The sequence below is a fragment of the Nannospalax galili genome, unplaced genomic scaffold (genome assembly GCF_000622305.1).
Source record: "Nannospalax galili isolate Female #2095 unplaced genomic scaffold, S.galili_v1.0 scaffold1353, whole genome shotgun sequence".
Lineage (NCBI taxonomy): Eukaryota > Metazoa > Chordata > Mammalia > Rodentia > Spalacidae > Nannospalax > Nannospalax galili.
This window is the reverse complement of record NW_008333501.1, coordinates 191,559-215,830: the sequence shown is the minus strand read 5'-3', so window position 1 is coordinate 215,830 and position 24,272 is coordinate 191,559. Positions and strand designations below refer to the sequence as shown.

General features: G+C 50.5%; 1 protein-coding gene across 3 annotated transcripts in view; it reads left to right on the top strand.

The window, feature by feature from the left end:
• The window catches only part of Znf423 (zinc finger protein 423), a 250,663-nt gene that overhangs the window by 82,821 nt on the left and 143,570 nt on the right, over window positions 1-24,272 (top strand). Inside the window, exon 1 of one of the 3 annotated variants that reach the window (XM_029561200.1) lies at window positions 7,514-7,613. The exons of 1 other annotated variant lie outside the window; for it this stretch is intronic. In XM_029561200.1, coding sequence (XP_029417060.1) covers window positions 7,523-7,613 — 91 coding nt within the window. In that variant the 5' untranslated portion in view covers window positions 7,514-7,522. Of the gene's footprint in view, window positions 1-7,513; window positions 7,614-21,250; window positions 21,494-24,272 lie in introns of those variants that run through there. One more of the 3 variants, XM_029561201.1, reaches the window with a different exon arrangement.

The window sequence follows — 24,272 nt, the reverse complement described above, 5'->3', positions numbered from 1 at the left end:
CAAATGGATGCTTAATCATGGGCTGCTCTAGAGGGTTAGGAAGAAGAAAATTCTGGAACTTCCCATCCTCTTCACCCACCACTCTTCCTGGCCACTGTGAATTTGAAAATTTTTCTTTCTTTAAAAAGTTGTGTTTTTTTTTGTTTTTGTTTTTGTTTTTTGAGACAGGGTCTCCCTTGTAGCCCCAGCTGTCCTGGAACTCACTATGTAGAAAAAAGTTATTTTTTACATTTGTTTATTTGTGTATTTGTATGTAGGGGTGTGCATATGCTCATCATGCCTGTGGAAGTCAGAGAATAACCGCAGGAGTCTGTTCTCTCCTTCTTCCACGTGGGTTCTGGGGATCAAACTCAGGTCGTCAGGCTTGGCTGCAAACACCTGAGCCATTTCTCCAGCCCAAGTCTTTCTTTTGTAACTGGCCACTCATTTAGACAGCATCCTTACACTGCATTGTTTGTGTAGGAGAGTACTTTAATATTTAAATTGCTACACATTTTAAATGTGCTACTATTGTGATCACCTTGGCCTGGCATTTCTTTATGTACCAGTATACCTGAGGTCTTATTATTGTGCAAAGCAGGAGCCTTGGAGGGAGCCTCTGATGTCCAGCAAGGTCCCTTTTCAGTGGGCTCAGGCTTGGGGCTTCTCACTGGCCTCTGCCCGGAACGTCCATGGCCTTCCCTGTGCGGAGCAAGAGGGCAGGCTCCTGTTTGTCTTTTTGTTGCAATGATCTCTTTGGCTCCTCCTCTTAATATAAAAGACCCAAGTCTGGGCTCAGAGTAAGTTATTTGTAATGCGTTTCGGAGTCCACATTGCAATATTAGCCATGACTGTCTGCTGTGTAGAAAAAGGAGGAGTTTGTGTTTGAAGTTTAATCCAGCTTCTACTTAGCCTCAGTCCCTGGGCAATCCTTTTTTCTGCTGCTGAGCTCAAACAGCCGGTTCTCAGGTTTGATCTGCTGCCCCACGGAGCCCTGCCCAATGTGAATTTGAAGAGCCCCCCCCCCCAACCAGAGAGACTTGCAAAAAAGGGGAAGAGGGAGGGGGGGATAAAGCACTGTGGTTCAGCAGTGTGGGCACCCATGGTGGGTCCCTCCCAGCGACCCTCTGTCTGCTTTGGGGAGGGAAGCTGGCTGGGGCCCACCTAGGCTGCAGGCCTTCTGGAGCCAGCCAGGTTCCTTGCTCGAGGTCTCTGAGGAGCCCCTCTGAGCGCTCTCTGCTGGTGGACAGCAAGCACTCGGGAGTCTGGGAGTGCTGCCTGGCATGTGGGGGGCAGAGAGAAAGGAGGGAAAAAAGGGAGGGAAATGAAAGGCGAGAGTTTGTCGGGAACTGGTGCTGGCGGTGGAAACAGGAGCCACAGCAGGACAGAACCTGGTGGCCTTCAAAACTTTTCTTCTCCCCTCTCGCCACATGACTCGGAGGATGCAGGCAGTAATTAAAGGCCCCCTGGCCCTTCATTTTCTGTGTCCACGCCTTTGATCCGGCTCATGTCGGGCGGCTATTTTCATTGTTCCTGCCTTTCTTTCATTCTTTTTTGAAGGTAGAAATGATGATCTTTGATTCCTGAGTCGGAGGTGGGCAGGAGAGTGGTATAGGTCTTACATAATGCATCTTTCACATCTTATTTTTAAACGCAGGCATAATCAGGGCCAGGCAGAGGCCGGCTTCATTTTCATCCGTGTGTAGGGGGAGAGGTGGTTGCCTGCCCCACAGCGCTGGCCCTGGGGCGCTGGGGCGCTGGGGCTAGGCAGTCCTGTGCAACTGAATGAAAATTACTAGAGGAAGCTCTCCCTCCTCCCCTTTCTAAATATAACCTGGGGAGAGTTTTTCCTAATTGTTCCCGGATGGGGAAAATGTGCTGAGAGAGTGCAGGACTGGAGGACACGCCCACTCAGCCCAGCTTCTCCTGGTGGGAGGCCTGCACATGCTTTGTTAGTGGATGTTAATAAACTGTGCAGGACAAGCCACTGGGAACTCAGTAGCCATCCTAGGTGCTGGGCTGCACTGGGAGGTGTGCAGCACAGGGTCAATGTCGATGTGTAGGAGGTGGTCCACATACCCTCCCAGCAGTAGATGGGAATGAAGACTTGTAAGCCTTGTCCAAGGTAGGAATCCTGACTTCAGGCCCCAGTTGGGATGTTATTGTGGTGCCTGGACTGCAAACTCAGCCGGTGGTAGGAATCGTGCAGGTGATGCTAGCGAATGGATGAACTCAGACCTGTGGGTCCGGGTGAACTCAGGCCACCTGCTGCTCCTGAGGGCCCTCTGGATGCAGGCTAGGCTTAGTGCCTAAACTCCCAGATTTCCATGAAGAGCTGGACAATAGAGTCTTCATTAGAAATTTCTTGGGGAAATGAGAAAGAAGATTTCTTTGTATAAGTGGACAGTGATGGCCAGGGTTGGGAGCTTGGATGTGGTTGGAGAGGAGGTGGCAAGAGCTTTGGGACTGCCTGAGCATGGTGACCAGCAGGGAGTCTGGGAGGACCTTGGCCTCTGCTCTGCATCCTTTGAATGCATGGGCACACTTGAAAGGTCTTTGGCTTGATAATGGCTGGGTTTGAGGGGCTGTGGGGCATCTCTGGGCAGTGAGTTCTGCTGGGCAGGGAGGTTCTGCACATGACTGAGGCCTCTTGTCAGCTCTACTGCGTTATGAGGGTGAGCTTCATCTTGCCCTATGGTGGACAGGCTTGGGAAAATAGTTTGCACTTGTAGCTTTCTTGCTTACTTCCCCTAGGCTCAAGTGCCAGGATTTTCAGGCACTGACTTCTTCAGTTGACCTCATTGAGCACCTTCTGTGTGCCAGGCTTTGTGCTGAATGCCAGGCGTATTACAGTGACCAAGGCAGACTTGGACTGCCCCTTGTGGAGTCCCCAGTCTGTGTCAGAGAAGGACAGTAAGCAACCCATGACAAATGAAGGGGACACATTCTGAGAGCTGTGATGTTAAGCCATTCATTTCACTGTCCTGTGAACATCATGGGCCTCCATGGTCTAGGCTAGTGCCCCCAGTGGTGCCTTGAGGCAATCAGGAGATGGGCATGAGTTGTACAAGGCTGGAATCACATAGCAACATGGCAGACTGTTTTACTGTCAGTTCTTTTTTATATATGTAAGTAGAGGAACACATTCTAAGATAACAACATAAAGAATAGACTAGAGGGGCCTCTGTGATGGCTCAGAGAGTGAAAGTGCTTGCCACACAGTCCTGACGACCTGAGTTCCAGCCTCAAAACCCATACAAAGGTAGAAGGAGAGAAGCAATTCCACAGAGTTGTAGATACACATACACATACACATACACGAGAGAGAGAGAAAGAGAGCGCAAAAGTATATAAGCTAGTAAATATATAAGCCAGTAAGTACCACAGCTGTTTATCATGACTGTTAAGTACTATACACTGTATGTAACTGTCTGACCTTCACAAACCAGCAATGAGCCTGGTAGGCTGGTATTCACCAGCACCACCACTAACTCCCAAGTGATGTACTGTGGTGCACTGCTGTGACAGTGAGAAGTTTTCAGTTCAGTTATAATCCTATGGGACCACCAGGTACGTATGGTTCTCTCAAGTAGGGAGTCATGCAGAGCATGACAGACCATTGTCACAGGTGTGTGAGTGTGCTGAAGGAAGATTGTGAGGCATGAGAGAAGCAACAGCATCTCAGGAGACTGAGAAGGAGGGGGCAATTCATAGAGTGGGAGAGTGGATGGAGTCTCAGAGACCCAAGGCTGGAGGTTATTGGGGATGGGGCCATCGATGTTGGGGTACCTTATGCTCAGTGAGTGTGTATGAGGGGGGAGGGCAGGGTGGAGCAGTGGGGAGCTGGGTCTTGGCAGCAGCTATTGTTTTTGGGGTGGTGGGCCAGGGGTGCACCTGTCCTGAGGCCACAGGGCAGCTAAAACTCACTGGGATGGAGGTGCAGCCTGACCCTTAGAGACCTGGCTCTGGACTTCCCTCTTCTGTGTCAGGCATCCAGAGCATGGTGGCTGCTACCTTCTAGAGGGAGGCCACCCTGCTGGCACTTGAATTTGTGTATCTGGCCTAGAAGTCCATGCTGGCCTGGGATGGAGGCCTGGGATGGAGGGACCTGTCCAGCTTTTCCTGCTCCATTGTCAGTCTTTGTGGCTGGTACAGCTGGACAACTTTGATGGTTCCTGGGCCTTGCCTTTCTGACTGATGGGGAGGTATATCTTTACCTGCTGACCTGACTGCACACACATCGCTTTGCCTGGTACATAGAGCCAGGCCTGTGTAGCATTGGCACCTGTAGGGTCTGGCAGCCAGCCCTCTGTACTCCTCACTCCTAGCCTGTCAGGACCCCTTCATTTATAGTTCACCACTTTTGGAAGTGCTCTCTTGCAGCTGGGTTACAATGGAAGTGGGGTGCTGCTTAGTTTGGCAGAGGACCTGAAAATCTCCATTGGGAGAGATCCTCAGAATTTGGGACTCTGAGAAGATGGGACTTCTAAGATGGGCCCATCCTCTTGATAAAACAGGCTCCTGCTGTCAGACCAGGCACGTCTTCTCAATTTGCTGCTTGGAGGTCCATCAGGAGTCTGATGTCATAGGCCCCTTCCCCACCTAGCCAGCCTCTTGGAGGAATTAGCTCCCTTTTGCTCAGGTCTAGACAGGCCCTGGGGAGGCATATGGGCCCCTCATGGTTTTCTGCCTGCAACCTGGAGGTCTTTTTCAGTGCTGTTTCTCTCCGTCCAACTTTTGTGCCGAGTAAAAGGCATTGATACACATCCTCACGACGATTTATAAACGTCCCTTTAATCCGCCCCCAGGACAACTTGAGAATTTAAATATTCCTACTACATCCCGATGTGTTACAGTTTTACAACTCAAGAATGCCAAAGCGGAATCAAAGACAGCACACTGATTTGAATTTTGGAAAAAAACTTCTCATTACCTAACATCCTATTTTCATGGGAGTGTTTCTCTTGGTCCTCGTCCCGTCCACACAGGCATGTATTAACAGATTATAACAGGTAGTGTTATGTGGTCTGCTGTCTAATCCAGTGAGCTCATGGTCTGAACCACTTCTGTGGTCCACAGTTGTCAGTGGTCTTTACTGAGGGCTTGAGGGTCCAGAGTGAGATGGGCAAAGTACTCAGCCTCATGCCCAGCACACTAGAAATACCCAGGAGGCTGCATTTCCTTTCTGTTGTCTTTAGGATGCTGGGACCCTAAAGGGACTGTTGTCAGTACAGTCTTAATTTGGGTTCACAAAGACTGGGTTCGAATCATGGGCTACAACTAAGTGGCCGCAAGTGAACTTGGCCCCTTGTCTGCTGGGAATCAGTTTCGCTGTCTAAAAAAGGCGGGGTTGACTTCATTCACTTTTAGCATTCCACAAATCGGAACTTCCAAACAAGAAATATACTTGTAGTAAGTATGTGAGAACATATTTAACATCTTTGTTGTGCAGTTGTGGCACTCTGTATTGGACTTAAGGCCCGCTCAGTAGAAGGCAGTGTGTGCACAGTACTGTAAATATTGCCAAGTACACATAGTTGGAAAGGTCACAGACCCTAGAGGAGAAGCTACTATCACCACTTTCCTAAACCGATGTCATTTCTTACTGTATTCTAAAGACTTTTCCTTATATTCACAGACATGTGTAGCTCTTACCACTCATCAAAGAAGCTTCTTTTTCAACAGATAGAGACCATTACAAAGTTCCATAACTGATCGAAATACAGAGAATAAGGGGCCACGTGGAGCCCAGCTTCAACTGATACATCTACAGTGCAATCTCTACAGTTAAGACTGAGGGAACATCATGGAAGGCTGGCAGAAAGATTTGAAGAGCCAAAGGAACAGGACACCTGCTGCTAGAGTGTGTAGCTTAGGTGTGATAGGGAAGATACACCCATGGAATTGCCACGATGTTTCTCTAAAAAAACCCTGCATCTAACATCAGTTGACATGTCAATGTAGAAGGGGAAAATTTCATAGGGTCTCACCGTAGATGAAGAGCTATAGGCAGTCAGTGGAAGCTGCGGAAGGGAGAATCACTTTTCTCCAGGGACAAACTCCCTGAGAGGTTATTTAATCCCAAGTGATAAGTCTTAAACACATGTACACATGAGCACCATTAAATTGACTTGCTCTCTCTCTCTCTCTCTCTCTCTGCATGTATGCAAACGTAAGCAATAATAAAAGAAGACAAGAAATTGAGAGAGAGCAGAGGGTGTGGAAAGAACTAACTGGAAAGGGGAGAGGGAGGTGGGAATGATGTAAATGCGGTACTCATGTATGAAATTCTTTTAAAAAGTCATTTAAAAGCTGGGCGTGGTGACACATGCCTTTAACCCCAGCACTTGGGAGGCAGAGGCAGGCAGATCTCTGTGAGTTTAAGGCCAGCTTGGTCCACATAGTGAGTTCCAGGACAGCTGGGGTTACAGGGTGACCCTGTCTCAAAAAGACAGTAAAAAAAAGTCATTTAAAAATTCTTAAAAAGAACATACTTATTAAGTATAAGAATATATGCTCAGCATTAAACATACGGATATACTTTTAAAGGTGGGTGTTGTGGTGCATGCCTATAATCCCAACGTTCCAGAGACCTGAGGTGGGAGGATCATGAGTTTGAGACTGTGTAATGAGGTTCTGTCACTAAGAAAACAAAAAAAACAAATAAAGCCTTTTATTATCAAATATAAGAATATGCTCTCTGTTAAATATGAGACTATAATAATAGCAAACACATAGTATTATGTGTAAGAATGTATGGATACTCAATACTAAGTGTAAGAACATTCTTTGCGGCTGTTGTGGTTTATTTACCAGTGACTATCTTTGCACGAGGTGGTGAGCTTTTTAAAGGGATCCCTTAGGCTTGGTCACCACTAAAAATGCTCCATTCTGCGGCACACAGAAGAGCTCTAAGTAGATATTTGTTGGGTGAAAGGGCAGAAAGCAGAGCTGGTGGCAGACATTGGGCACCTTTTGCTACCTGCCCATAAGACTGCAGTTGGTCAAGAGACAGATGGGTAGACAGGGTCAGCCCCCACCCCTGAAGACACTGAAGTCTGTGGCTGTAGTCAGACAGATGATGAAATGCTGTCAAATATGCCTTGCCCCCTTCACAGATGCGGTGGGGTGGGGTCCTAGGCTCCTGGTGGTAGAGAAGTCTCCTAGACACCCACTCTGTTGAAGTCTGAAATTCCTTTAGAGCTGCCACCATAGGGATTATCACTGCAGCAAAATAATTGCCATTTGTAGAGGGCCTGTGACAGCATCTCCTTCCCTCATCACAAGATCCCCGTGGAAAGACTGTTATTCCCATTTTACAGATGGGGAAATTGGGACTCACAGAGGCTTGGTAATTTGAGGTCAAAGCAGTGAGAAAGTGGCAGGAACAGTATTCAGTCCTGGGCAGCCTGTGTGCGGCTCCTCCTTCCTCCATGAGCTCACCACCCCAGGAACCTCCCGCCTTCCTCGTCCATCTCTCCAGCCTCATGCTGTGCTTGGGGCACAGTCCCATCTGTCAGAGGTTCTGTTCTGGCCAGATGCAATGTGCCTCCTGGGATCCTGGAGCAGGACAGTTGCTGCCATGGGAGGTGAAACGAATTGGCAGGGCTCGGCCTCCATCCAGACCCTGGCCTGTGAGTGCGACTCTTGGTGGGGTGGGGGTAGAGGGCTGGTAGCTGGGAGCTTGCACCCCTTCAGCCTTCTGTGCTCAGCCTCCTGTCCTGAGCAGGTGGAGTGGGATTTAGCAGGGAGCTCATTCTGGCTCCTTTCCTCAGTGGTGGAGGGAGGCTATGGGAATGAAGCGAGAGAAGAGAGAAAAAGCACAGGACGGGAGAGCAGAGGAGGAGGGTGCAGGGAGGAGCCTGGGGGTGGCAGGAAAGGAAATGGGAGGCAGAGCCTTCAGACTTGGGATGGCCAGAGCTGGCTCCTGAGGGGAGTGGAGTGAGGAGTGGACAAGTGGCCCTGAGAGGAAGAGAAGCAGGGAGGAAAGGAGGAGAGCTGAGGGGAGACAGAGGTGGAGTGTTGGGAGGGGAGGACTGTGCTAGGAACAGAATAAATTCTCACATTTGGAAACTGTAGCATGCAATCCTGGGAAATAAATAATCCAGGTGCCTTGTGGGGTCCTCCAAGAACCTGGCTGCAGCACTTGGGTGGAGGCTGAGGCTATGGGCTGGGCTGCTTGCAGGCTGCCCTTATGACAGACTGGGCATAATGTGGCCTTGACACCCTGATGCTGAGGTGAGACAATCCTGCCTGAATCTCACAAGCCTCTGCTTTGCAGTACACACCCTGCTATATCATCTGGCAGGCTGTGCTTCCAGCACCAAGGTTTGTAATCTGCCTTGTCAGCCACCAACTTGAACTTGACAGTGTTAATACGAATGTATCATGTGTGCCCCTCCCCCCAATCCTATAGTACTTGGTGACCAAAGCTGGCTTGCCCAGGCTCTGGAAGCCAGATGCCAAGAGAGAACCCAACTTCCATTTTCTTCTTGGACTTGGGAGTGGCTGGATCTGGATGCTGGTGGATTCTGATTTTCCCAAACCAGAGGCATCACTAGCATGGCTCAGGACAAAGAATGCCTTTGGTGCTTGGCCAATTTTCCTGAAATCCACCCCTTGATTTCTGCTTCTTTTCCCGCTGGAACTTGTGCTAGTCTCCATGTGGCTATCTACTTTGCTCAGTGGAGACCCAAGGCCTTCACCCCCAAATTCAGGAGAGCCCTTGATTTCCCCACTGGGGATTGATGTTGCCCAGTGATTCACGGAGCCAAGGACATGGGGGAGTGCAGGAACATTTCTTAGACAGTTTTCCTTCTTTAATGGCCTTGAAAGGCACAGCCCCTTGTCAGGTTAAAGAGCGAGCTTTTATAAGTGGCTAATGTATGTTTCAGGGGGAGACTTGAGGACCAGAGACCCATTGGGCTTTGGCTTGTGGGCTGGCATCCTTTTAAGCCCTTGGTGTCTCTGACATTTACACGGGCTTGCACTTGTTTCTGTGTCTCCTATCAGATCCCCTCTTTTTGAAAATTTTAATTAATTAATTAATTAATTTTTATTTTATGTGTATGTGTATTTTGCCTGCATATATGTAAGTGAACCACATGTGTGAAATGCCCATAGAGGCCTGAAGAGGGCATCAGAGCCCCTGGAACTGAAGTGATGGGTGTATGTGAGTACTGGGAAACAACCCCCGGTCCCTGCGAGAGCAGCAAGTGCTCTTTAACTGCTAAGCCATCCCTCTAGCCGTGTGCCATAATGCTTCCTTCCATCCATCCATCCACCCACCCACCCATCCACCCATCCATATCCATTCCTTGAGTAATTGAGATTAGTTGTACCAAACTGTGTGCCAAGGCACCCCAGGGCACTATAGGTAACTAACTCTCAGGGCCTCTGTGGGTAACGATATTGTCAAGGGAAACCCACCAAAACTCACTGTGCAAACCTCTAGCCCCAGGTTGTCCATGGTTTCAATATTAGACTGTGCTCTCTTCCTTTAGATGGCATCCTATCTCTGCAAAGTTGAGCTTTGGGGTGTTGCCCTGGGTGAAAAGCAAAAACCTTAAGGAAAACTATATGGAAAGAGAAAAAAGGGTAACAGGTTCAGTCTGCTTCCAAGGTTGGAGAAGCTGCCTATTGCCCAAGGGAAAGATGATATGGGCCTTTTGAGGGTTGGGGACTTTATCCTTGGAGCAGTGGGAAAGCCCTGCACATTTTTAAACAGCAGTCAACTGAGCTGACCAGTGCTTGGCTGCTATGTCTGGATTGGACTAGACATGGACGACTGTTAGGAGCCTGCTGCAGTGATCCAAACCACCCAGCCAACCAACCTTACTAAAGCTGGCCTGCCCAGGTTCTGGAAGCCAGCCACCAAGAAGGAACCAGGACTTCATTTTCTATCTAGATTTGTGATAACTGGATCTGCTTGCTAGTGGGTTGCTATTTCCCAAACTGGAGCTGACAGCACCGTGGCTCAGTCCATAGGAAGGCTTTGGTGCTCAGCTCCAGACCCACCCTTTCTTTACCTTCCTCTTCTTTCCCCATTGAAACTTGTGCCCAGTCCCCGTGTGGCTCTCTACCACCTAACCCACCCACCTATCCACCCACCCATGGTGACGGGCCAGGGTGAACCAGCAAATGCGAGCGTTGACTGAACAGATGGCAGGCTGGACAGATTTGGTGACAGCTGACAGTGGGGTGAGGAGCTGAAGCACACGGAGGAGTGTGGACGCAGACCAGTGTCAAGGCCACTGAATACCTTGCTTTGCTTATTTTTTCCAGTCACCAAGCAGCTTATCTAATTACTGCTTATTCTCTTTCTGTCAGTGCCACCAGGCCAGCAACTCCTTGAGGCCAGGGCTTTGTCTTACTCCTTGTGCTGATTCCCCAAGGCCCCAAATGGCACCTGACTCAGGATCCAGAGGGGCTCTGTACAGTTCCTTTATTAGGGTGACCAGGTCTAAGTGGCTGAAGTGTGTCTGTCCTAACAGTCTCAGCTGTTTGAAGAATAAAGTACAGAAATGTAAAGTAAAAATGAGAGTTTGATTGTGTTTTTAACACCTTACTACTGAAATGTGTTCAGTGTAGATTCTCAGCAAGTGGTGAGGTGGGGGAGATAAACTGCATTTCTGCCTGGCTCCCAGGTGAGGTCCAGGTTGCTTCCCAGAGTCCCTTTCCTACATACCCTTCCCCTGTCTTCTGTTCTCTTCAGAGCTGTGCCAGCCCCAGGCACGAGCGAGAAGGTCACTTGTCCATGTGATGAGTTTGAGACGTCCGGCACAGCTGTACCCATGTCCTCAAAGAGAAATCTTTGTCATGCCCCATCAGGGGCTCCAAATGACCCAGGGTCTTGTATGAGTGTCGATCTGATGTGAAGAGCACCACTGTTTTGGTGTTACTCCAGGTGGTCTCCATGCCGTTGGTCCTGGGTAGGCTTGCCTGTGAATGCCACCTGACAGACTCCACCTATCTCAGTACAGTGAGGAAGTCTGGTGGGCCACCAGATACCTCTCTGCACTTCTCAGAGCAGGGGACTAGAGGGGATTGCTTTCCACCTCCTAGCAGGGGACCACAGCCTTCTCTTGCTATCTCTAGGTGTCTGGGTGCCCAGGGCTGGAAATGTACATTTTCTAAGTGAACAGGAAGGAGGTCGGCCTCACTTCCTTCGATTTTCAGTCTTTGGAAATTCAGTCTGTGATGACACAAAATTGGGCTTGTGGGCCAGAGCCAGGCTGTTCTATTTTTCCAGGCTTTGATTCATGCATTTGTTCATTCATTCATTTGTGTAGTAAGCAATTGTTTGCTAACCATGGCCAGTGCTTTAGACTGGAGGGCCACAGCAGCTGGAGAAGACTTTCTGGTGTGTGTGTGTGTGTGTGTGTGTGTGTGTGTAGGTGGAACTGTAAGAGCAGTTTGGTGCTGATAACGTCAGCTTTGGAAACCTCCCTGGCCCACATCCATCCCATGCTGGAGCCGCTGTTTGCTAGAGCAGATTTTGTAGCTTGGCTTCATGTGCGTGTGAGCACTTGGGTGTGTTTTAATTAACTAGAACATTTGCCTGGAAATGAGCAGTGCCGGCAGCAGGCGCAAAGGCAGCTGGAGGGGGCGGGGCAGAAGCAGTGTGGAGGAGGCCATGCAGCCTGTGTTTCAGTGTGCCAGTCCCAGCTGATGGTGCTGTGGGAGCATGGGGTGGCAGGCAGCCCCTGGTGCTGGGCATCACCTCAGCAGGAAGGATCCTGGGTGTGGCTGAAATCATGGAATTCCTAGGGTTCCAGTTATCTAGTTTGTAATGTCCTGGTTAATGGTGGTGATGTGTGGCTCCCAAAATGGTCAAGGGTGGGCTTTGGACCCACAGCTATATACAACCGTCTTTTCTCTATTCCTTGCTTAGCACCTGGCATATAATGGCCCTCTGTGTATCTTTGTTGTACGAAAGAGCCAGTAAATAGAGGAAACTGAGGTTCAGAGAGGTTAAGTGATAGCTCCAGGGCCACACAGCTAGAAGTCTCAACTTGGTTTCCACTCTGTGTAGTGCTGGCACAGGGAAACTTCCTTTCAGGGTGGACGTATAGACGCCACAGCTGTGTGCCTCACCACCGCCATGACTGGTTCTTCACTTGTTTATTCATGTGTTTGTCTGCCTGGGTGGTGGGAAGGGTGGCTTGTCATCCTTGCTGTCTGCTCGGGGAGAATTTTCTTCCATCAGGGGTTAGAAGAGACCAAGAAGAGGTTGTGGTGGAGTGGGAGAGAGGGCACGCTTCCTGAGACAAGCCGGCTGCTGGGGGCTCATGGGTGTTGGAGTTGCTGAAGGCATGCCATTGGAGGTCTTGTCGCCTCCCACTGTGGTGTGTTCCAAGGGCTTGGAGCGTCACCCGTTGCCCTGCACCCTGAGCACTCCCGAGGAGGGGACTCCCTTCTGGGCTTTGGCCTTTGCTCTCTGTTTGCCCCACTTCTCCAGGACCCCTGCCCAGTGGAATCCTGCCTTGTACATAATTGCCTCACTCTTCTTAGTGGACCCAGAGTGGACTTCACCCCCAGCTGTTGAGTGACATCATCTCTCAGCGCCTCGTTATACTCCCCGGAAAGTGAATGATGTGCCGAGAGCACATTAGCTGTAGCTCACTGTGTCTGCTTGCCCAGAACACCGGCTCTTATATAAGACAGGCACTGGCTGCCGTTGGATGAGGAGACACTACAGACTGTGAGCATATACATGTCATAGTCCTTAGGCGCATTGGACACATGCATTGGACAGGCTGAGGACACTTAAGCTGATAGAAGGGATGACCAAGTTCAGTCTCACACTCGCCCTGCTCACAGAGGGTGAGACCAAGAATCATGTCCTGTGATTATTTTCAGATCTTTTGCTCAATGTATGGGTAAATTTATAGAGACTGCAGTGCCCCTGATTAAAGTCCCATTGTACTCGTGTCTCTCTGCTTTCTGGTTCTTGGACAGTGCCTGTTCTTGGGATGCCAGCTGCCTTTTCTTGCCTTAGTCCTTGTTATCTCCTCTATCTGCTCATGGCCTTTTATATTTTTTCCATAAATTAAGACCCAATTCGAGGCCTAACTGCCCTTGGTGATCCTGGCCTGGCCTCCTAGCCAGGACTGAGCTTCTTGGGCTCTAGGGGACCTTCCATGGTCCCTTCCTGTTTTGCTGCTATGCTGGCTCTGCCTCTGAACTGGTCTCAGCCCACACTGTCAGAACCCATCCTGCTCAAGTTAGGGCCCTGTGTTTCTTCCTTGTGGGCGTACATAAGCTCAGCCTTTTGAGGGCCGTCATCATCCTGGTGACTAGACTGGGGTTTTCAGGCATCAGGGAAAGAATAGCATGCTTACATGCGTGCCTGCATGCATGTGTGTGTACCAGTGGTCATAAGCTTGTACACATGTGTGCACACTTGCCTTTTGGGGCTCCTGAGTTCAATGCTAATGCTCCTGTCTACTCAGTTTTCTGAAGAAAGGTGCCTGGTTTGATTTTTAATTAGACATCAGAGCAATGAGAAATGGCCACTTGCAGCTGGGGTTTTCCTTAACAAGCCTCAAGTCCAGGGCTCCCTCCATTAGAGCAGAACGCCAGAGGTCCTCATGATGGTGGGATCTCCTAATGCCTATGAAATTGCCATGTAATTATTTGATAATGTATCATCAGATTTTTGCTCATGTGGGATTTTTTTTTCTCATATTTGAAAAAAGTGCTGATGAAGAGAAGCTGGCTAAGGGTGTTCCTGAGGGGTGGTTGAGTGCCAGCACCCTTTGGAAGAAGTGGGGTCTCTGCCCCTCCCAGCAGGAGTCCTGCCTGCAGCCTCAGCCTTTAGTAGCTGGGATTTCCTCACAGCCTGTTTCTCCCGAGCTGGGGACAGGGTTAGTCTATTTTTTTGTAGGTAAGATGATCTGTGCAGAGTTTATGAGGTAGGGAGTCACTCACCGGTCACTAGGGCAGGGTGGTGAGCCTCACCTGCTGGTGGAAACTGGCCTCTAGGCTCCTGCACTCCAGCAAGGGCCCATGCAGGTGGGGGTGGCTCCAGCTCTGTGTAGCATCCAGGTGGGGATCTTCCCGCTGGGTGCTGTTTGGGGCAAGTTCTACATACACTCTGGAGACCTCTACTGAAGCTCTGTTGGGGTCGGCTTTTCCTAGACAGCTGCCAATCTGTGGCACATACTGTAATCAGCTCCTTTGCTATGACTTACATTTGGCTTCATCAGTGACTGTGAGGACACTGGGTCCTCTCTGTGCCTCACCTTCCTCCTCTGGGAATAGCAAACAGTATCTATACACAGAAGAATAAAGAGACAGTATAGATCTATAATGCCTTGTTTACAGTTCTGAGTTCTGGAAAGCTTCCAGCTACAAGTGTGTGTGTGTGTGTGTGTGTGTGTGTGTGTGTGTGTGTGTGTCTGTCTGTCTGTCTGTCTGTGTCTGTGTGTGATTTAGTGATACAATTTGACCCAAGCTGATGTAAGCCTATTTGTAATGTTTTGGGGGAAGATGATTCTATGCTACAGAAACATTCATATGCTTGGTTGCTCTGGGAGTTCCTGAATACTAGAGAAACACAGTTTCCTTCCTAGAAGGTAAGAAGGCCTGAATGCAGGCCCTGCCTGGCTGCAGGGACTGGGCCTGTTGCACGTAGAGTGTTTGGGAAGCTCACACAGTCACTGCTCAGTGGATGTTAGGTGGAGCTGTCGTGTGGCCTCACAGAGTCCGTCATCTGCTTCTCGCTTGTCCTGCTCAACGTGTGTGTGTATCTCGTGCATCTGTATCCCTTCCTCTTTGGCTGGAGGGGGATGGCCTGTAGTGCTTGGGACCCCAAGGAAGGAGCAAGGCCATGCCCTAGGGGTCAGCTTTGAGGTGGCTGCTGCCTGGCCTGTGGCCTCTTGATAGAATGGTACCGGAAGGAATCCTCTTCACAGACCCCCTTCTCTAGGGCAGTCATCCTTGTGTTAAAAGACATGCCAGGTGCATGCTGACACCATTTCTCCTTGTCCCCTGGGTGGCCAGGCTCAGCTAATGAGGGATGCTGGGCCTTCCTAGGCAAAGGGGTCCTGCTGGCTCTGAAGTATCTTGTGAAGGCCGTGCGGTGTGAAGCCTCACGTGCCTGCAAAGGAAGGCAATTAAGAAAAGTGGAAGCAAACCACCCTTTATATATTGATGTTAACTCCCCGATAAGACGTCACTCTATGCTCTGTGTCCGCGCCCCTCAGCTGACTGCGTGGTTCTCTCTGGACATTGAGTGCTCTGCTTAGGTGCACACCCCCTTGGCACAATCCCTTCCACGTGACAGCTTTTTAAAGAGATTCCCCGGCCCTACATTGGAAAAACAAAGCTTGAAAATCTTGCCTCAAGCCTGCACTGTCAGCTCGCTGTACTTCAGCTCAGTGTTTGGGTTGTAAAAGCCACCGATTGAGAGAATTCCTGCTTCAGATTAGTCGAAGGCTACGGTGGCTCAGAATGAGGTGATGCGCTGCGCCTCTTTGCGTTTCAGAGCTCTTGGGTTGCAGGGAATTGGAGCACATAGGGAAACCAAGTCTCAGACAGGGACGTGCCCTTGGTGGAGACGGCACAGGGGCAAAGGTGAGGCCTGGAAAGCGGGACGCTGACTTCGATCTGCCTTGCTTCTTAGCACCAGAGTGCTGTCTGTATCTGGCAGAGCTGGGCAGTAAGGCAGCCACTGTGATGGTAGATCCTTCTGCAGTCCCGGGGTCATGGCTTTGAGAGGTGTGGTGTCTTGGTGACCCGTAGCCTTGGCTGAGGCACACCGCTGTATGTCCTGCCTTCTTTGGAAGGAGGCATGTACTTTTTCTGGCTTACAGCAGCAGTTGTCTAGGGGCCAGAGCCTGGGAAAACCTGATGCCAGCGAGTTGGTAACATCTATCATGTGCTAGGTGCTATGCTGAGTTGACAGCACCTAGTTTGTGCTGGGTGCTGTGCTGAGTGGCTTCATTTCAGAGGCTAGTGCCAGCTACTCTCTCTTTTGATCATCACCAGCCAGAACTCCTGAGCTACAGCAGCTGCTGCCTACACTCTGGGTAAGCGTCCAGTTGAGCACCAGCCTCCCTTGACTTTACCTTCACCGCCTTTCCTCTTCCTCTCTTGGGGCCCCTGCCTCAACTGAGGGGAGCAGGCAGATCATGCTTACCGTGGCACTTCCTCCCCTTCCTTTCCCAGTTTCCCAGTAATCCTGGGAAAGCAGCAGCACTTTACAGTGCACAAGCATTTCCCAGCCATTCTTCTCATCCTCAGCTCTGTGAAGTACACAGAGCCAAATGAGTGGAAACTGAGGCTCAGTAGGGCTATGTGGCCTCAGGTAGGGAAGCAAGACTCCCAGCCCGTGCTGGGATACTGGACCAGGGTATCATTGGCTGTATTTTCCTTCAGGTTCTTTTCTGAATCCTGATGGTGAGACTGTAAAGGTTGCTGGATCTCCTAGAGAGCCAGGTGTAATTCTTTCCTGCCAGACCCAGGTCCCATCAGGATGGGGTCCCACTTGGGTCTGTCTGGGTGTTCTACCAGCTGCCTGCCCATCCTGGTGTGAAGATGGCTATGGGCAGTCTGAGGTGATGGTCTTGTTGGGTCTAAAGAGGCAAAGTGCCGAATCCTGCTTACTGGCTGTGATGGCCTGGCCTCTTGGGAGGCTCATGACAGAGATGAGGCAGAGTCAGGACTGTTCCTGCGTCCCGCTCCATTCCTGTGCTTGCTGAGCGTCCTGTTGAATGGGGTGGTAAGGCATTAGGCTAGCATCCTCCACCATCCTCAAGTCAGGGGGGAAGGTGTCCGTTGGTACCGTCTTCATTGTATAGCTGAGGTTGGAGACTCTGAGAGGAAGGCCACTTTTTCTAGCCTACAGAGTATGTATGTAGACATGTATGTATGTATATATGTGTGTATACAGAACCAAGATGTAGATATAGGTCTTTGTCTCCCACCTCTGCTGTCTACCCTTCTTGCTATCTACTCATTGGGTCGGCCTGGCTGGGTGGCCTACAGGATGTATTGTGTACAGGTGCTGTTAGTAGCAGTTAGTGAAGGACCCGTCCCCATGATCTGCTTCCTACACCACAGCTGCCTTACATGGTTCTCACCCCTACCAACTGCCTATTCCTTGGCTGGGGTATAGGTCACTGTGGGCCATGTCAGCCTAGTGGAGGAGATCCTAAATAGGACTGCCACCAACCCAGAGGTACCTACAAGATGGGACCCCTATTCAGCTCCCTTTTTGAACACTTGCTGGTGTCCATATGTTGTTGCCCATGTACAGGTGGCAGGAGGGTCACAATGGTGAGGGTAGAGTGGGGGTAGGGGAGGCGGGTTAAGAATCTCCCGAGAGGACATGGCTCCCATTGGGAGCCAGTCTCCCAGCCCTTGGAGCTTGAGCTTCTATCCCTACTATTTCTGGTCCCAGTTTCTAAATCTGTGGAATGAGACAGGGGTCCTTGCTCAGCTCCTCCTTAGCACAGGGTCTGGGAGTCTCAGGCCCCTCATATGGAAAAGGGTTGGAAGGTCCAAGACTCAAGGTCTCAGAAGTCAGCAGCTAGCTTCAACAGCCACTGCATCTCTCTCTAGAAGCAATCCTTTGCTGGGGTTAGACCTGGGGATCCATCTGAGCAGAGTGGCAGTGTGGAGCAGGCCGGGCTCCAGTTGCCTGTGGAAGGAGGCTGGTGGCAGGGCTGCCTACATAGCTCCAGCAGAGCCCTGCAGGTTTGTGTGCATCCCACCTCTGCACTTACAGCCCACGGTACCAGCCCAGGCTTCCTTCTCTGTGAGTTTCAGTTTTTTTTCTGGGGTATAGCAGATGGCAGCAGTACTGACCCCAGAGCATTGCTCTAAAAATCAGAAAGGGTAGGTAGTCATAAAATGACATCTGACTCTGGATCAGAAACCTTCTAGAAGCTTCTCATCATCTTGGTTGGTTATTATTTAGCCTTTATTTAATTTCTTGTCTTTATAGTAATTCTCCCTATAGAGTTTGATTTCCTAGGTTTCAGATAACTAAGGTCAACTATGTTCTGAAGATTTAAAATGGAACATTTCAGAAATCTATACTTCTTTTTAGTCCTTTTGAGACAGGGTCTCCTCCCAGCTGTCCTAGAACTCACTATGTAGACCAGGTTGACCTTGAACTCACAGAGATCTGCCTGCCTCTGCCTCTGGAGTACTGGGATCAAAGGCATGCGCCATATCCAGTAGAAACGTATTCTTTTAAAGTTATAAACTGCATCCCATTCTGAGTAGCCTGATGGAATCGTGTGCTGTCTGGGGTGTAACTCACCCTTTTGTCCAAAGTATCCATGTGGTATATGCTACTTATAGCATAACTCCCCTTTATTCACAAGGGATTCATGCTAAAATCACGCAAAAAACCTCAGCCCTTTTCAAATCCTAGTTAGACCTTGGTTTTCCCTATATATAACTATGACAAACGTTAATTTATAACTTAGACATAGTAAGAACAGGTATATTGATAGACCATGACAAAGTTATATGAATGTCTCTCCCTCAAAATACCTAATTGCACTTTGACCTTCTTGTCAAAGGAAAAGGCCTGTCTAAATTAGCATCACTTGCTGCCATTATTACAAATAAAGGTTACTTGAACATAAGCCTTGCAGTATAGCAACTGCTGATGTGGTAAGTGGCAGATACATGGATTTGCTCCTTGTTGGGCAGTACGTGACCTTTGCTACTGAGTCAGCACAAAGCATAGTTTGAGGGGGACTGCTATTCTATGGACAAGGATGTGATGGAGCTGGGGTTCATCTGACCAGCCCAACTCCAGAACCCCCAGGTAGCTCTGGGCCCCAGCTCAAGGCTGCAGAGGGCTGGCCTGGGTGATGAGAAAGTTGTAGAGTTGGGCTTTGGTAAAAGCTGGCCTTGTCTTAGTGCTGGGCCTGGAGCAGCCACTGGCTTGTGCTTACCCAGCAACTTAATCCTTCATTCTGTGTCTTCTTTCTGGTCGCCTCCACTCCTCCCTCTGGCCTTTTGTTCCTCCTCCTCAGTTGCCCTAATGACTTAGCCCAGGTTGGCAAGTTAAGTAGAGAAATGGCTCCAGGGAAATAAGAGTCCTTGCTACCAGCCTGGGCCTCAGATGTGCACGCAGTGGTCCTCCCTGGAGGTCTGGTGAGCTGGGCCTCTCCTGTCTCCAGCTTTTAGGTAGGAATGGAGGCTCTGAGAATATTGTGTGTACACATACCTGCATGTGGTGTGTTACTCTGTGTGATATAGCTGTGTATGCGTGTGACCATGCATGGTAACTGCGTGTACCTGACTGCAATATGGGACCATGCGCATAGAACTGTGTATCTAGAACTCTGTGCATGTGTATGTAGCTAGGGTGTGTGTAGGTGGCTGTGTATCTGTACTTGAGTTTCAGACTGGTGTTTAAGGCTCAGGACTTGAATGAGGGGCCCCAGGAATATATGGTGGGCCTGGGTTTCCTACTCTGCTGGTTGAAACACTTTGTAGAGCACAGTTACACACATGTTTAGATAATTAAAAGCCAAAGAACAATTCCATTCAAAGAGACCAAGTAGGGAGGGGGTGTGGAGTGACAGCATTTTGTCTCCCCAGCTCACTGCTGTATTTTGATCACACTATTTAGAAAATCCCTTTGTTGCAGGATAAACCAACATTGGCTTGTGTCTAGATGCTGTGAAGTTTGCTGTGTTGAGGCCCACTCGGGACAGCAGGCCATTAGGCTCCGATTAAATGAACTAATTTTAATTTGTTCAGTGGTTACAGATGCAGAGACCTTTCTGAGCCCTTTCCTCTAGGCTCTATTTATTTATTAACTGCTCCACCCCCTTCAAAAAAAAAAAAAAAAAAAAAAAAAAAAAAAAAAAAGAAAAAGATCTTAGGTACTCTCTTCCCAGCCTCCCTTAAAAATAAACATAACTAAAACACTTAAGAATTTCTGCTGGGAATAAAGGTTTGACCATAGATCTGTGGGAATGGCCTCTAGAGGTGCCATGGAGTCCCCTGTACTGAACTAGGGGCTAGGTGTGGCCCACCCACTGTGGCTGAGTGAAGGGGCCAGATGAGGCCTACAGTAGGCCTTCCAGGGCTTCAGTCTTCTCCCTGGGCTTTGTGTGAAGGCCACCTGGGCTCAGTTTCCCTTCCTTGCTTCCTTGCCCTGGTTAAGTCTTACTTACCTGCAAGGCTCAACATAGAGGTTACTTTTCCCAAGACGCCTCCTAGTACCCCACAGCACCTGGGTGTGTGTCCCATGGATGCTCCAGTGTTTGTCGCCCTCACTGGCTTAGTGGGAATGCTACTATCTGTGGGGTTCATCTTACTGCTCCAACACCAAGGTGCTGGGGAGCCATCAGCAGTAGTTTATAAACCTCTATTGAAAGATTTGGTTGCATGGGTGACTGGCATCTACTATGTGCCCAGCTCTGTGTGTCAGGACCTGGATAATATGAAATGTTATTATGAATGTTATTATGAAATGTTGACTGCAGTTGTGTGTAACAGGCAAGCTCACCCCTCCAATGGAATGGAGGCCACTGTTCGTATGATGTGGTGGGGATGCGCTCCACATACCGTGCCACGAGGGTGGGGAGCTCATACCTGCCTTGACCCCAATCCCCGGGCCTGGCTCTGCCAGGAACCTGCCTGACGACCTCATAGAGGGAGGCAGAGGGAAGAGAATTGCACAGTTTGTGACTTTTTACAACACTATGGCCAGGTAGACCTTGGGAGTGTACTGTGCAAGCCACAAAGGGTGCTCGGAGAACAGAAACGAGCGACTGTGACTGTGTGGTTGCAGCAGTCGCAGCCCGCCCTGAGTTCGCTCTGGGTCCCCTTCCTGCCCTTCCCTGTTGAGCACCACCACTCTGGCTGGGCACCTCAGCCAGCAGCGGATCTCCCTGGAGCTGAACAGCCACTGGCCAATTTTCAGGCCTGGTTTTCATTTGCTCAGGACCGCTTCCCGCAGACAGCACCCCACCCACCCCACCCTGGAGCCTCAGAAAGGCAGTCCCCCATCTTGTGCTGGCCAACCAGGCGCGACTGAGAGCCCCTTTGCTGCCTCTCTGTGGTCCTCCCTTCAGCCTCAGGGCCAGGCACTGGCTCTGTGCCAACCCGGTGCGCCTGCGCGCGCGGCTCCCCCCCGCCCGCCCCTCCTCTGTGGTGTGCTGGGGGGGGGGGGGGGGGGGAGGCAGAGTTTTCCGGACGCCAGTGGGGCCTGGGCCTCCATTGGGCCAACATCTGGCCACATGGCCTAGGCTTGGCCTGCTCTGTCATCTCCTCCATCTGCTGCCCTCCTTCCCCGAGGCCCTTCCTCTCCCCACTAGCTGGATTCCCCCGCCTGCAGCGGGAGCAGCACACCCTGGGCCCAGCCTTCCTGGTCTGGCGAGGAGGGGCGGGTGGAGATGCATCCTGTGGCTGAGGTCACCCGTGGGCCAGTGGGAAGTGTCTGTCCCGCCTTCGGCTGCCCTGCCTCGGTGCTGGGAACAGAGACTCAGCTCTGGCCCTTTTGGCACCAGCCACTTGCCCCCAAGGCACCCTGGTGAGCATGGGGAGAGGTAAGGGTGGGGTGGAGCCGGAGGCACAGGACTAACCCTGGGAAGAGAGAAGGATGAGTCTGGCAGGCTGTAGTCTGCACAGGAGGCCAAGCCCTACTGGAAGCTCCAAGCTTAAGGAGCGTGGACTGCCTGTGTGGTATATGAAATCCAGAAGGAAGTAAACTTTTTCTGTAATAAGGGGGGTAAAATGAGCGGATGGGCTGGGAAGGAGGCACTGTTGGCTAGAGTCTGTTTGGGGGTCTGTAGTGTGGGAGTGGGACAGCCCTTAGGGAGCACCTGTTTTCTGGGTCTGACACCACTCTTTCAGTTCTCTCCTGCCCTTCCCTCCTTGACTTACCTTGTTGGCTTCCTGTTGCTCCTGTCCTGTGTGGAGCCTTGGCTAGCATCCCTTTGGTCTGTGTGCCTTTGGAGTTTGGGTGCTCCTGAGTGTCTGCTGGCCCCTTGGCTCTCTAGTCCTTCTGTACCCTCCTCACCTGCCCGATTTCTTGCCCCATGATCCCTAGCCAAATGGGAGGCTGGGAGATTGCTGGCTTCTGTCTTGACCTTGCCGCCCAGGAAGCATTGGTGTTGTCTCTGCTCAGAGAGGTGACATGCCCAAAGGACAAGGAGCCAGGCCACTGGATGGGTTCCTGGGGCCTTGTCAGAGGTGAGTGGGGGTGGGAAGTGAGGATTGCTCCTGGCCAGTCACTTGTTCTCCTTGGGAGGGAATTGCTGGTAAGGTCCCTCTGTTTATGTCGTAACCAGGCTACCGAGATGGCAAACTTGGGTTCTGCAATTACACAGCGTTTCAGCAGCAAATTGATAGGATAACGTGTTATTATTGGCTACTGGGTTAATAGCTATTTTGGCAGGAGTACCAATCCTGCGTGGTGTTGCTGGCATGGGTGTGAGGATGGCGCAGTGGGGTAGAGAAATGGTGGGTCCGTCTTGCATGGAACAACAGACTCGGAGGACTCCAGGGTCCTGCCAGCACCTGCTTGAAGGATACTAAGCCCTGATGAGCTGTTGGCAAAACTAAGACCAGAGAGAGTGAGAGAGCAGCATCAGGTCACACAGTGAGTGGGTCCCTGTAGGGATCTGGGCACAGCTTGGCTTGTGCTGTCTGAAGGCACAATGGTTCTTTACCTCTGTCCTATGAGGGCCCTGGCTTGTATCCCTGATGCCCTTGTGCCTTTTGAGCTGGGGTACCCCTGAATGTTTACTGACCCCTTCTACATCCTCCCTGCCCGTTCCACTTCCTTCCCTACTGTACTTGGTTGAAGGAGGTACCACAATGGCATCTCAGAAAATGTCCCCACATTGACTTGGTCTGCTTTGTAGGGGGGTGCACCCACAACCCCAAGCCTGGAATGCTCTCCCCACATCCTGCCCTGCCTGGTTCTGTGCTGGCTCAGGTGTCTGTTCAGTGCCACCTTGTCACTCATGCAGGGTGGCACCTCCTCCACTGTCTCCTGCTCTTCTGGTCTTCATCTTGTTCTATTCATCTGGAAGCCTGGGTCTCCCCTTGTTATGCTGAAAGCCTGCTGAGGGCAAGGGCTTGACTGTGATCACACCTGTCCCTAGAGTACTGAACAGACTGGCAGAGGTGGTGCTCATTAATAGTTGCTGAAGGGATAGAATGTAAATTGCAATGTCACTTTAAAGATGGCTGCCAGGCAACAGGTGACTCATTGTCTTTCTGTTTGAAGGATAATTGGCATCAAGGTCCCTGTTATGCCTGTCCCCAAGAGGTGGCCAGCAGCAGCTCTTTCAGGGCTCAGGATGAAACTTTTCTTCCTGCACGTTAAGAGAGCTCAGAGGGGATAGAACTCTCCATCACTGGAAGGTCTCAAACCTCATTGTGGAAGGGATTTAATTGTGTGTGTGTGTGTGTGTGCGTGTGCGTGTGCGTGTGTGTGTGTTCTACTGCGGGGTCCTTCTAAGCTCAGATTTTGTGTTGGGGCTCTGGGCTTGGCTTTCTGTTTCACATGATGTTAGCAGGGGTGGTGTGTGGAGGTTGCAAACTAAGGCTGCTCACAGGAAGAGTGAATTAGGAGCGGAGGCATAGTTTGCCAGGTTTCGTGCACAAGGAGTCTTCCAGACAGTCTCTATTCAGGTTGCTACTGGTCTGGAAGAGTCATGCCTTGATAACCGGTGCACTGAGTGTTTCCCAGTGCCAGACTGGGTCAGAGTCCTTAACCTGGCTTATCTGGTTTAATCCTCATTACATACAGCCTTGAAACAGAAGGCTTTCTCTGCCCACTTCCTTCTTGGTATATGGGAGGTTCTGCAACATCCCCTGGTCCACACAGGTGTCTAGTGGTGGAACTGTGATTCAAAGTCAGACTCTCTAGCTCTGTTCTGATGCCCAGATGCAGCCCCCACGGGATAGGGCTTCGTACAGGGGAGAGTGTGGCACAAGATTGGCACTCTGTAGGTATTTGGAGATTGGCTGGAGACTTGATGGGATGAATAGATGCGGAGACCCTCCAAGATGAACAGTGCTCCCTCTAGTGATGGTCCTGACCAGGCAAGGGAGATGCCCACTGGCACTGGACTAGCCTCATTCCCAGGAAGACCAGAGCTGTTTGACTGTGTTCCTGTGGTGGACCCACTTGTTTCGGGTGCTAGTCACTAAGTCAGGCAGTCACCTTTGCATACCTTGAGTCTCCAGTGTGTGGGGCGCAGAGTGGCAACCTCAAACTCACAGAGATCTGCCTGCCTCTGCCTCCTGAGAGTAAAAGTATGTACCACCATACTTAGTTCTCTTCCCTCCATCCCTCC